The 13,521-nt window shown below is 37.1% G+C and overlaps 3 protein-coding genes across 4 annotated transcripts; 2 read left to right on the forward strand and 1 right to left on the reverse strand.

Annotated features, from left to right (window-relative positions):
• The first annotated feature begins 3,497 nt into the window (after positions 1-3,497).
• Positions 3,498-4,858, forward strand: LOC119071154 (cyclin-J). Of its 2 annotated transcripts, none has more exons than XM_037175906.1 (4): positions 3,498-3,789; positions 3,858-4,047; positions 4,124-4,309; positions 4,383-4,858. In XM_037175906.1, exons 1-4 carry the CDS (start codon positions 3,631-3,633, stop codon positions 4,793-4,795), a joined length of 948 nt encoding a protein of 315 aa, XP_037031801.1. In that variant the 5' UTR covers positions 3,498-3,630; the 3' UTR covers positions 4,796-4,858. The 2 variants fall into 2 exon arrangements, with proteins under 2 accessions (XP_037031801.1, XP_037031808.1); XM_037175913.1 differs by having other exon boundaries at positions 3,500-3,789; positions 4,386-4,858.
• A 923-nt stretch (positions 4,859-5,781) lies between these two features.
• LOC119071207 lies at positions 5,782-9,698 on the reverse strand. The gene is made up of 4 exons (XM_037176003.1): positions 9,563-9,698; positions 6,578-6,814; positions 5,984-6,330; positions 5,782-5,920 (listed from the first exon to the last, which is right to left on the reverse strand). Exons 1-4 carry the CDS (start codon positions 9,567-9,569, stop codon positions 5,834-5,836), a joined length of 678 nt encoding a protein of 225 aa, XP_037031898.1. The 5' UTR covers positions 9,570-9,698; the 3' UTR covers positions 5,782-5,833.
• A 2,010-nt stretch (positions 9,699-11,708) lies between these two features.
• On the forward strand, positions 11,709-13,195 carry LOC119071213 (polycomb group RING finger protein 3). Its single transcript, XM_037176018.1, has 4 exons — positions 11,709-11,943; positions 12,060-12,212; positions 12,271-12,545; positions 12,606-13,195. Exons 1-4 carry the CDS (start codon positions 11,838-11,840, stop codon positions 12,729-12,731), a joined length of 660 nt encoding a protein of 219 aa, XP_037031913.1. The 5' UTR covers positions 11,709-11,837; the 3' UTR covers positions 12,732-13,195.
• Positions 13,196-13,521: the final 326 nt, after the last annotated feature.

The raw sequence follows: 13,521 nt of genomic DNA on the forward strand, positions 1-13,521 counted from the left end.
CGGCTTCAGTGTACCTTCAAGTACTTTTTCATAAGAAAACGGTTGCGTGTATAGGGAGACGACTACGAACTGTTGACCTACTGTTTTCAAAATTAAACATCCGATTTTTGTACCACAAATACAATATTGTGATCAATCTTTCACTATTCATAATTCTCACTTTGAATTTGGCTGTCTTTGCAGTCTTGTGTGTCCACTACGAGTTAGAAAAGGTCGTAGAAATCGGATTCCGGTTTGTAACGAATTTTCATCCCATTTTCCTCGTATATTTAATAACACTACTGGATGTATCCTTGTGTTGGGTTGTACGGATTAAGCTGTGTGCGTTGTCATTACTACTATCGGAGCTGTGTGAATTCAAGGATATGGACGAACATACATCCAATTGGAAAGTAAAATTGGTCCAGGAGAAACCGAAAATTTTCTTCACGGATTTAATAAAAATATCCGAAATCTATGAAATTCTTTATGAGACGACTGGCGACTTGAATGCTGCCTTCGGATGGTTTAGTTTAACTTCAATTGGTAAAATGTTGGAGTTCAATTAGCACACAAATAAATAAGAACAATTCTTACAGCTTTAGAAAGCATATCCCTTACATGCCACGTATTTCTGCTATTCGAGGCTGCCACCGATCCAACATTCTCGGAGATGAAAATGGAGATTTTGGGTTAATAAAAGATTTTCTCATTAAACAGTCTCAATACGAATGCACACAAAAAGCTATGTGGAACAATGTTGTACTATCAGGCAATCCCACACACATCAATTTTTGTGTTTCTTCAAGTTCAACTGTACCCGAGAAAATGTCTCGACCACAGCGAGTGCATTTTTGTATTCAGACTGTTCGTTCATGAACGACTTCAAACGAAGAAATTTCTTGTTTCAGCGCAAGTATTATGGATTCTACTCTTTGCAATCCCGGTGGCATCGCTAATATTTGTGAATTACTCGACGGTTCTTCAAGTAGACCGACAAAACTTTTATAATGATTAAGGCTCGGAACGGGTTCGGATTGACCTGTTTCAATCCAGGTTGACCCGAATCGGATTTCCACCCTAACCTGAACTAACAATTCAGGTTCCGCCTGAACCTGATCTGAACCAGAACTTGACCTGAATCAGAACTTGTCGATTTCTCGCTTTCTCCCGAACTCTACCCGAGCCTTGACCTTGAATTTTGTGTTCGAAACGCCTAAGGTTCAGGTCTTAGTTCAGGTTCGGATCGAAATCAAGTTCGGGTTCCGGTCAGACCGAGCTCGGCACGTTCGCAGCATTAAACGATAATTAGTTAACTATTCTCGTTTAATTGCAGGCGAACAAAGTGTCAATGGTTGTGTATGAAAGCGTAGCTGGAAAGGAAATTGAAAGTCCTGCCATGCAGTTAGAAGTGATTGAAAATGCCTTTCAAATTGTCACTTTCCAGATAAATTATATTAATTCGCTTTGCAGATGGATCTTATTTCGTTGCAACTACTTCACCAGCAGCCGTTCTTTACCGCTTGTGGTTTCTTCAAAATAGACATGACCTTAGCGTTTGCAGTTAATTTAAAATGGCAAGAGGTTTACGCTTGCGTGGTTAATCTGAGAATTTATTTTTAGATTGTTGGGGCTGTAACAACGTATCTGGTCATTTTATTGCAATTCAACACTCAATAGAAACTCTCTAAGTTTACATCAATTAAATATGTTCAAAATACTTAATGTGTGTAATAGAAATTTAGCTCACAAAAACTATCTTGTTGTTGAAGATACTAGAAGCTAGGAGCTAGGAACCCCATTTTCTTCATAAGAGTGGGACAACACTAGAGTGTACTTTTCGATAGAGCGTTATGATGAAAGAGAAAGAGATATTTTAACAAGTACCCCAAGGCAAGTTATAATAAACTGGTCTTTGGTCCTCTCGTTCTCAACGTACCACATAGAGAGAAGTAAATACTTTGACAAGTACCCCAAGGCAAGTTATAATAACTAGTCTTCGGTTTTCTCGCTCTGATCATAACAGTCTATTGATAGTCGTTCAAGTAAGGTCAACTGTATATTATATATGTAAGATGCTATTCATACATTGTTGCGAATAGCAAAAGTGTTACAAAGTGACTATTCGCAAAGTGCAAATAGCAATAACGCTTTTTAGACCCGTACGAAGTACTGGGGTCTTATAGGTTTACGCATACGTTTGTAACACGTCGAATTGGACTCCCTGAGTAAGGGGAAACCTATTGTGGTTGTCTAGAGATGCCAAATCCGCGAGAAAAAAAAAGTCCCTCTGTCCGTCTGTCCGTCTGTCTGTCTGCACGATAACTTGAGTAAAACGCATCCGATTTTGAAAATTCTTTTTTTTCCCGTTTGGTAATGTCAAAAGACAGGCTAAGTTCGAAGATGAGTGATTTTGGATCGACCCCTCCCGAGCTGTGGCCCAATAAGTGCTTTACGGTTTTTCGAAGATATCTCCGGACATTTAAACGTTCAACTTGTACGTGATACGTCAAATAAAAGGTATTTACAATACCGATCGACAAAAAAAAAGTTTATGGAAATCGGATGACCGACTAGTGAGTTAGACCCCTTGGTGTGGAACAGGCACAGGGCGGCAAGCAGTTTTTGCTTGTAGGTCGGCCACATTTGAACATATTTCGTCTGTTTTAGCTTTATTAGATAGGTATTGACTGTACCAATCAGGGAAAAAAAAATTTATGAAATTATGTTCTCCGGAGCGTGAGCTAGGTCTCTTGGAGTGAGCTCTTATCTGGCTACTCGGAAGTACAGTGAACGTGGTGTATTTTGACAATATCTCGAGTAAATTTTGACCGAATTTCATGAATTTTTTTTTGTTTGAAAGGTATTAACGAATGTAAAGCGTCGGTACTATTTCCGGTCTCCTAACAAAATGGCTGCCGGCGGCCATATTGGATTTTAGTAAAATAGAAATATCTTGGGAAAAATGATACTTAGAGAGTTTCTGTTAACATGGAACTAATTTGTTATGTGTGTGGGGTTTCAGGGATTCCATATACGGACATCTATATATACCTATATACAGCTATATTGAGCTATATACAGGCATATAGAGCTATATAATAGCATATATTTATCTGTGAAATGTTTATTTATAATGTAAGTGATTTTAAAGGGAGAATAGTTTTTCAGCAGAGAAGAAAATGAAGTAAGAGAAATGAAGAGTTTCACATTAAAGGCTTTTGATACGAATAGGTGTTTCGTACGGGTCGGCGTTAGCTATGTTTATTGATATAGTCGAGACAGCAAGATACCAGCAAGTATATAATCTACACTCGAGGGAGAAGCTGCTTCGGAAAGTCATGGTTCAGGGCCCATGAAAGTCAAAATCAAAATCATTATCTCAGCTTAACCATAAACACTTAGCTCCATGAAAAGTAACAAACTCATTGTACAGTGTTTCAAATGGTATACCCACCCACACGCATACACGAACTTATTTTTTTTGTTCGATTTAAGAACAGTGCAAACGTATCAGTCAGTCTGATTTTGTTACAAGCAATGAATACAACAGCATATCCAATTTAAAACAAAAGCCTGGAATTAGCACAAAAGAGAAAAATTGCGTTCACCGTTGACTCACACGAAATTGTTCGATTTTGGCACAAGAAAATGGAAATTACTCCGAAAAATCAACATACAATTCCAGCAGCCGACTCGATTCGAAATAAGTATCGCAAATTGCCCAAATCCATTACGCCCGAAGAAAACTCTCAAAAAACGTTCATAAAACTTCACATTAAGACTGTCGAACAACAATGTGACGTTAAGGTAAGGATACATTGGTTGCCTCGTCGGGTAGTGCCGCTGAAAAATTTCTAAAATTCATCCATCGGCAGGCAAAAGTGCTATCACATTGGTGGTACACCGAGTATGCGGACGATATTATCGATGAGTTACGGCGGACGGAGGCTTCACGACCAGCATTTTTCAAACAATCACCACAAATCGCCTACCGCGATTACTGCGTTAATTTCATGCGAGAAGTGGCTGAAAGTGAATTATTATCCCGCACAACGTTGCATTTGGGTAAATTGATAAATTGTTCATTTTGCCGTTTTATGCGGACAATAATTTGCCGATTCCGTGTGCCCTGCTTCTCCAGCAATTTACTACTTGGACATTTTCATGGACCGACATCGTATCGCTGTAGATCGGTTGAGTTTAGTTGTGCTGTGCTGTCTGGGCATTGCTTCGAAATTGGAAGATCGCGATCAAGATGTCCCAAAATACTCGGACCTAAACGGTCAAATGAACAACGTCTATTGTATTTCTGATTACCAGAAACTCGGTAAGCAGCACCACCGTCACTTTTTTACTTCAGACAGAATGGTTTAAGTTTAACTCATGCTATTTTGGACCAGCAGAACGAATGATAATTCAGTCGTTCCAATATAATCTCATCTATCCAACTGCTGCTGTATTCGTTGAATATTATATGGAAGCTAGCGTTAGTGAATCCGACTACCAAAAGAGTGACAAACAGTACAATTGTTGCGCAGATCTAAAAGCAACTGTTGCCGGTCGAATCTTGGAAATATTAGATTTGACGATAAATGATTACGAAATGGTACAGATGTTACCATCAAAATTGAGCGCTGCTGTGGTGGCCGCTGGACGAAAATTGGTTAACATTGAAAATGTTTGGACTACCGAATTGGCATTGCTGACCAATTATTTGTTCAAAGATATTGAGCAATTGATGCAGGCATTAGTCAAATGTCATTCGGAATTGGTCGACAGCAGTTCATCGACGACAATGTCGAATTCAGAATGATTAACGTGTAGATTACACACAATGAATTATTGAATGAAATGAACAAAATTATCTTGAATGAAATTGTGATTCTCATTGGAAGCCATTTAGTCAGGGATTCTTTTGAAAAAGAGCCTACCGAAATCTGGTGCATTTTGCAGGACGGTGATTCTCGTATTTTCATATCTCCTATCTCCTAATATTCGTAACTAGACAGTTGTATGTATAGAATCCCATTAGAACTGTCAAGGTACAAATTGTTAAAGTTATGAACGTATGAGAATTAAGATCCAGAAAGGTATTTAACCCTAAAAGCCAAAACCACTTTCAAAAAGTAGTGATCAAAAACCGTAAATATCAGAGAAATAATAAGTTGGTACGCCTGTGGTGAGATAGAAGGAATACGAGAATGACAGTTGTTGGCTCCTATGGGAGTGGGAGAGAATGTGAGAGAATTGCATACGAAATTTCTAAAGTTAGATGAACCAAACAGGGTTGTGTGAGGTGTCATTAGAAAGGTAATTCTGTGTTGTTTCAGGGCAAATAGGGTCTTATGGGGGTTTGGAAGCATCTATGATGAAATATGAGAAATTGAAGTGCCGTCGATATAAAAAAAAATCCAAAAAGGAAAAAGGAGTAGACGATGCAGGGGCTGTTTTAGAGGAATTAAATTCTCTTTACTCTGAAAAGACGATACGTCAAAGTCCTTCCGTTGTTTGCAGCATCTGAACCTTTGGAAGGTGTATAAGGGAAGCCATAATTCGGGAATTTCAAGTAATTTCGGGAAAGAAATTCCGTAAAATAGGCCCGAGAAGATATGGATACAATACTTGAGTCTGTGAGACACGCATGTTCGGTGTTAGGGAATCTCGCGCCGCGTCGTTCACAATAACTCACAAAGTGACATCTTCCTTATACAAAATCTGTCAAAATGTGAAGTATTGTGAATGACGCGGCGCGAGATTCCTAGCAACCGCATGTTCTGTGATGATTAAAATTCTGTCGAATTGATGGCACAAATTTTCTTTATTAATCCCAACTCGAACTCAATCCCAAAATTTATTTCAATACCAAAACTTCGTACTCTTGAATCGCAACTTCTTCGCCACCAAACGGAATATATAAGCAGCCGTGAGATGGATGCAACTAATAAGTTTTTTTTTAAATTAATGTAAAATTCCAACAGAAAATCACTCAAGTAAAAATCACCTTTCCGGGCGTTTGCGTTCCTCGATATAAGCATCGTGCTGAATATAGATCTTCGCCATCAGCAGTTTTACCAATTACAATTGCACCAATCGGAATCTCACCGTTGCAAGCAAACTCCCATACAAATTCACCGGAACGTAATACTTCGTATTCGTCTTTCGCTATCTCCTCTCCCTGATAGCTGATGTATGCAATACGTTTATCCGGATGAACTTTGGCGGGGACCATGTCTCCTTCATGGAATGCACGACCAACAAATATCGGCGAACCGTCTGCATCGCGGCCGGCACGAACTGCAGACGTATAGGGAAAACTGGATTCGGGTCCAATAATTTGCCATGAATATCCTTTCGAGTTGAAATGAAATGAGTTAAATGGTTGGGATAAAAGTGGTGGAGTTAGATTTAAATGAACAAAAACCAACAGAAGAAGTTAGTCCTGGTAGTGTTAATGGTTCAGTTAATGAGGGTTAGTGTCATGCTGAATAATGAGAGGATTAGCAGAAATTGTCGTTACAAAGTAATCCATAGCCACAACAATGAGCAACGATCACTAAAGAGACAGGACAAAAAAAATATTGTGGAAGTAGCTTACCGCCGGTAAAAGTTCTAGGAGCCCCAATATCTAAAGGCTCATTCGATTCGGTTTCAGTTGTTAAATTCTGAAAAGGATTCACTAATGGGTATGGAGTGGTTGGTAGTGACTCTGGTGTAGGGGATTGTAATGGTTCTTGATATGGAATCGGCATTCCATACGACAAGGCAAACCCAGAATATTTGTCTGGGTCTGAGCTATACACACTCGGCAGAAATCCATATTTTGGCGGTGAATCTGGACAAGAGTGACGGAAATTTACGTAACAATTAATCGGTAGTATCACTTCAAAGTAGAAATTGAGCAGAGGGCGATAATCAACCTAACATTGCATGACCATATAATTTGTCAATGACGAGGCCGATGATGACACACAACAAGAAAGAAGAGTTCAACTACTAGCGGACTGTTATCATTTTTGTATTCATGTAATATTTCTAAATCTGTCCTTGCTTCGTACATGCGATAACAAATTTTTTCTCGAGCATCTTATCCAGTAAAATGAAATTTAAATCTCAAAATGCATTGTCAATGGTGCCTACCATATTTTATTGATAGATAAGAGACTGAGATTACGATAAAGTATATTTTTTGCGCTAGTTTTTGTTTTGATAAGAATATATAATTTTCTGAGAAAAATAGATCATTGCGAAATTGAGTAAAAAAAACAAACAAACAGAAACGATTAAACCGCACCAAGTCTCAATGAGTCAGGGAATATCTTAAATCCACTAAATAGTTAGTCAGATTGTAAGTAAGGAACAAAGGAAAATTTTAAACTCAACTTCTATCATAGGTATGTTTTAACCAGAATCAAATACTTTACTATGGCGTCCTTTGTCTTTTCTTGGACATTTCTACTACAACAAGTAGTCTCGGCTAGTGTGCTATAATCTCATTAGTCAAAATTACAATGTCCCAACCATTACGTAAGTCACTTTACTCGATAAGTTCTGCAAATGGTACATTGCGTATCAATGGAACTTTATTTCTTGTGAGGAGTTTATCGATCCGAGAAGATGCCGAAGTAGAAAAAACCCTTTCCATATAACTTAATAAACTCTCTCAATAAAGGCTGCAAAAACTTCATCGTGCATCACGTCACGCAGATCGCCATTTTACTAGTTACGTGGGAACGCACAAGTTATTCACCAAAAAATCGAATTTGTGTGGCGTGGTACATTTTCAGTGTGGAAAGTGGTGTTTCAACGTATTGGTATATCACAATTTGCGTCACCTCCCTAAAGTTTAAAGCCTGGCTCTCAACTCCCCGTTGAGAATTAGGGTGTGATGATTTAAATATTTTTATTAAGTGATTTCGAATTCCGACCTTTCACTTCGGAAGCTACCTCGGAAAACTCGAAAAATTTTAGAGAAGCAACGGTGCAAGCCTATATAATTGACGAAAAAAAACTTTTTGATGTCTAATTTATCCCATTGAGAAGTGAAGTATCGAGGAAACGTTTCGCCACTGTGAATCAATTTTACTTGACGTTTTTCGAGAAAAATGAAAATCACCACTCTTGGCATCAAGTAATATTTGAGATGTTTAGTGTTATGAGCAACCTTACTTCAGAACCTCTATCTTTCATGATATAACAAATATTGGAGAGTTTGCGCAAATGACGTACAGTTTAGAAGTCAACTTATAAGTTGGAAATTTTAAGTTAGATCTTCATACAAGACGTTCTGGAAGATTACTTATAATTTCCAACTTATAAGTTGACTTGTAAATTATACGTCATTTGCGCAAACTCTATTAAGGTGGGTAATAGTGTAGTCGATAACGCAAATTTTGTTAAGGAACATTTACCGAGCGAGTTCCGACAAACGAGTGATTGGAGGTTGTTGTGGACATCTACGAAATAGTTTTCTGAATTAAAGACAAGAAATTTCACCTCACCCTTCCCCTCCCCAAAGTTTAAATGCAGAGGTGTCTTTGTCGAATTATTGACAGGGCTGTGTGAAACGAAGAGACACGTGTGGTAGCTCATTTTAAAGGTAAAGGTTCAAAGTTTTTTATGGCGTAGTTAGATTTTCCGAATATTCCAAATCGTTTAAGAGTTTTGCTACTTTTCTTCAAATTGATGTTTTAAATTTAAGGTTAAAGTTAAATAATTTCTTAAATATGTTCCAAAATAAAAAAAAATTTTGGTAATATTGTTCTCTATATCATTTGCTACTATTTTGCCGGAGAAAGTATAATTGTATTTTACAAAGTGTAGGCGCCACATTAATTTTTCATGAGAAAAATCCATGGTTTTGCATAGGATTTTTAGACCCACTTTTTGGGTCAATTTTTTTTTCTTTTGTTTTCTTGTTTAGATTGCTTTGAAACTGTAAGAAATACATAGAAACACAAAATTTACGTCTTTAAACATTTAAACACTTTTGTTCGTTTTTCATTAGCAATTTACGATTTCTTCTTCGCCTTCAGGGAAATTTGAACCACCCTAACATACTTTGTAATACAATTATACTTTCTGCAAAATTGCAGCAAATGATATAGAGAACAGTATTACCAAAAAAAAATATAAACAGACTCTCTTTAGCTAAAAATCGTGTGACCGGATTTTCTGATTTCAGATAAAGATTTTCGATTTTCATATCCAGGCTTCAGTGAGTGCTAAGCTTGCAGGTTATACGGTTCAAGTCCATTCAAAACAAAAAGTTTAAAATATTCATTTTGAGACCGAAGCAATGATCTACTGTGAGCTATTATGCTAAATCTGTCAAAAATCTCTATTTATTACTGAAATTCGACACGACTGTAAGTTTTCCCACTCAAACTCTTATCATTTTGAAAGATATGCCGATTTACTTTGACAATTTTAATTGATACGAATTGTGGTTCCACTTTAATTCACCAATGATGATTCACAGCGAAGTACAGTTAAATTGCATTAAATAAAATTAGAATCATGTGTATCCAAGCATAAAATATTATTTTCGCAATTTCGCAATTTTGTACTGATATGAACGTACCTCCCATTTTATTTTCGACGTAAAGCGACAATTAGTTTTTCGATAAATTTGAATTTTACTCACACCTCTTCCGATGTAAATTATCAGAATGAAGAAATTGAACTAAAACATTTACCATCGAATGTGCTTAATTTCAACTGATTTCATTTTGCCTATCTTACGTTTTCCTTGTATGTGCAATTTTTTGGCTATAGGTATAACACGAGTCTTTACGTCATTTGTTAGAAAACTAAGATAAAGTTGAGAAACAATAGACGCTTTTCACGCTTGGAAAAAATTTCGACAGAATTTTTGGTGATATGAGAATATGCGAATAGTCAGCAAGCACATTATTAGAATAGTTTTCAAATCTATTAGTACTCGATGTCATGTCAGTATTTTGAAGACAGTAGGGGTGGTCGATGGATCTCGGATTGGGAGTGGAGCTTCTACAAAAAAAATTCTCGTCTGAGGTTAACAAAAAGCGAATTTAAAGTTTTCAAATCATTCATCTTCCGGTTGCGAAAAATCAACATTTGCAAATTTTCGAGTAACCGCACCTGAATCACTATATCAACATTTTACCCTTCTATAATAGAAAAAAAAAGTTTGCTACAGTCAGAGGCAGTGAAATTTCAGTATGAATTTGCTTCAACTGTTACCACTGTTACACACAAACATCCAAAACTGTTAAGAGAGCTCACCCCTCGAAACTTTCTAGCCTACATTGTGTGCAAAAATATTCGTTTTTTGATGATTTCTCTGAAAAAATAAAACCATTAAATCATGCAAAAATGTGTTACCTTTAAAGGAAAAATTGGTTTGTGAATCATAACTGTAGCCACTTGGAAAAACCCTTGAAAAATGCGTAAATTTACACATTTTGCAAAGGTTTCGGCTCCTTTAATGGTTTTAATTTTTCAGAAATAGATTTTGGGTCATAGAAATAATAAAAAAACATGAGAGTACATGCAATTAATTACCTTTTCAATGACACCCCACACGACCATGTACGTTTCGTGTAGCTCGAGAAATTTCTGTAAGAAAAGTGTAAGTTTTCAGTCTTTTTTCTGCTGAAAACGTCAACTGTACATATCTCAGTGTGGATGAATTTTAAACCCAAAAAGACCCTATTTGCCCCGGAAGTACATGCAATTATCTTTCTAATGACACCCCACACGACCATGTACGGCTCGTGTAACTGGAGAAATTTTTGTAAGAAAAGTGCAAGTTTTCGGTTTTTGATCACCTCACACACAAGCTAGCCACACAAGCTTTTAAGAATTTTTTTGAAAGTGGTTTGTGCTTCTGGGCTCGAATACCTTACTGGGCACGTATACAAAATTCGAATAGAAAATACGTCCGATTTCGGTCTTCTGTTTTTCAGAAGAATCCCTCTAAGTGTTTCCAGTTTATGTTATTTTGGCGCCTTAGTAAATTCAAATTTTGCGCCAAAATATCATAGACAAGCACTTAAAACTTGGCAAGGCTGAACACATTGTATCACAGTGACTGTACGGACTGTACGCATTTAAGTTACTTCATCGCAAAAAAAAAATCAAAAATCCACCATCACATCTATGAGCAGATTTTACATTATCTTACAGAATCGAACTTCAAGCATGAGTGATACTCTAAATAGAGTACTGAAACTGGACAGTGTGTCAAATAGTACTATATTTGGCAGCTGTCACTCGAAGCACTTTTGCTTGAAGTGCGTTGATTCGTGGCCTTTAAATCGAAACTTTTTGATTCGTGAGACTTTCCCTTGGACTTTCCAAAATTTTCTATTTTTTCGCAGGCTTGAACCTACCAATTTTCAAAACATTAGACAACACTACGAATCGCTGTCACAACGGCTCAGATTATTGAATATTTTGAGGTTAATTTTGCTTCATATTATTACTATTTCATGCTTCGTTGGGGCTACAACTCACGACATTACGTAAAATCAATCGTCCAAGACACAAACGTCAATAACTAATCCAGTTTAAGGTAAACATGCTGGGCATTATCAATGCAAAATTTCACTGAATATTCACAACATGGTATAATAACCTTGGCCTTGGTGTGAACAGTTAAAAGTACCGGTCGCACGTATGTACTAGTGCATCTGGTACAAAACGAAATGTTCGTACCGAGCATACCAACTGAACAGCGACAACAAAACAAGAACACTCAGAAATGATTTGTTTTATGTCGTGTCAAGTGTGTCAAGTGATTTAGTTTTGTTGATTATATTATAAACCCATTTCAATTCATTTCCATGTTTTTTTAATCGCACAAGTCGATCCAAATGGAGCGCAAGATACAACTAAAGACCTTAAATAAACACATAACGTGTAAAATTTGTCGTGGGTATTTTATAGATGCAACAACAGTAACCGAATGCTTGCATACATGTAAGTATATGACACAAAAAGCCATATAGAGAGAGCGTGTGCTGGCTCAAAAGACCCATTGCTGGGAATGTACCATTCGGTTGGCATATATGACTAATTCGTACCACTTGTTACAGTTTGCAAAAGTTGTTTAGTAAAACACTTGGAAGACAATAGTACGTGCCCGGCATGTGATAGCGTTATACATCAGTCTCATCCATTGAATTACATCAGTTTCGACAGAACGATGCAAGACATTGTGTACAAATTGGTTCCTAATCTACAAGAAAGTAAGTTGCCATCGCTCTAATCGCTTCCCATTCTGATCGTTCGGTCTCGTTCCCACAGACGAAACGAAACGCGAAAGAGATTTTTACAAAAGCCGTAACATGCCGTGTCCGAAAGACATACCGCAAAACCATGACGATGACACATTTAACGATAGTCACGTCGACTCGGATTATCACCGTCAAGACGAACAGGTGAACGTGTGTCTGGAGTGCAAGAACAACATAAATGCGTTGAGTCGACGATTCATTCGGTGTAGCTCTCAGGCGACCATAACGCATTTGAAGAAATTCGTGGCAAAGAAAGTATTAAATGGCATGGACAAGTACAAAGAGGTGAGATTGGGGTTCTGGGGTTGTTTTCACTGACTGATTTGATTTGTGGTTGATCTATAGGTCGATATATTGTGCAATGATGAACTTCTCGGCAAAGATCATACACTGAAATTCGTATACATAACGAGATGGCGATTCAAAGATCCTCCGCTCAGGTTACAGTTTCGGCCTAGAATGGATCTGTAACTCTTTTTTTTTCATCTTTTTTTTATTAATTTAATTTATTTCATTTTGTTGTGTGTATAACCGTGTGTGCAAGCCGATGAAATGAAAAACCACTCGTATTTTAATGTGCATATAATTTACCTGTTTACAGGACAGAGACCGTTTTTTCCATCTTTTTCATTTGTAGAACGTAAACATGTTGCTAATAGCCCTGATGATCAACGAAAAATGAAAAGAAATTATTTTCATTTCACTGATTAATTTGAAACAAATACAAAGAGTTATTTAAGTTGACAGTTTTGATGGATAATGCAGAAAAATCAACAGAATATTTAACTGGGTGAATTTGTGAAATGGATGAGAAAATAGTTTATATTTTGTAGTAGAAAAACAGAATGGATTTTTGATAGAATTTTTGATTAAAACGTTTCTGTAAATAAAAGAGTTAAATTCAAACAAACTAAAAGAACTAATTGACAAAAAAAGTTTTAGTTTTACTCGCCGACGGAGAGTCTGACATCGTCAACAGAAGATCGACCGAACCGGTAAAATTCTGATCATGAAAAATCACCTCAACCCTAACAAGAGGCGTAGCCACAACAGATCAAATTTAGTAGTACAATAAGTCAGTCAATCGCTCTTGCTTGTCCAGTTGTGTCGAAATCCTGGAATCATCATCATTCCTTAAACTTAATAGATCGGAAATGTGGTGAGTAGTTCACGAACCACTGCAAGCCTGACGATCAAAGATCGTCGATCATCTCCACAGAACAGGTCGCTGAGACTGGTGTACATATCCGTGTGTCGTCAA

This window comes from Bradysia coprophila, chromosome II (assembly GCF_014529535.1).
Source record: "Bradysia coprophila strain Holo2 chromosome II, BU_Bcop_v1, whole genome shotgun sequence".
NCBI classification, from domain to species: Eukaryota; Metazoa; Arthropoda; class Insecta; order Diptera; family Sciaridae; genus Bradysia; species Bradysia coprophila.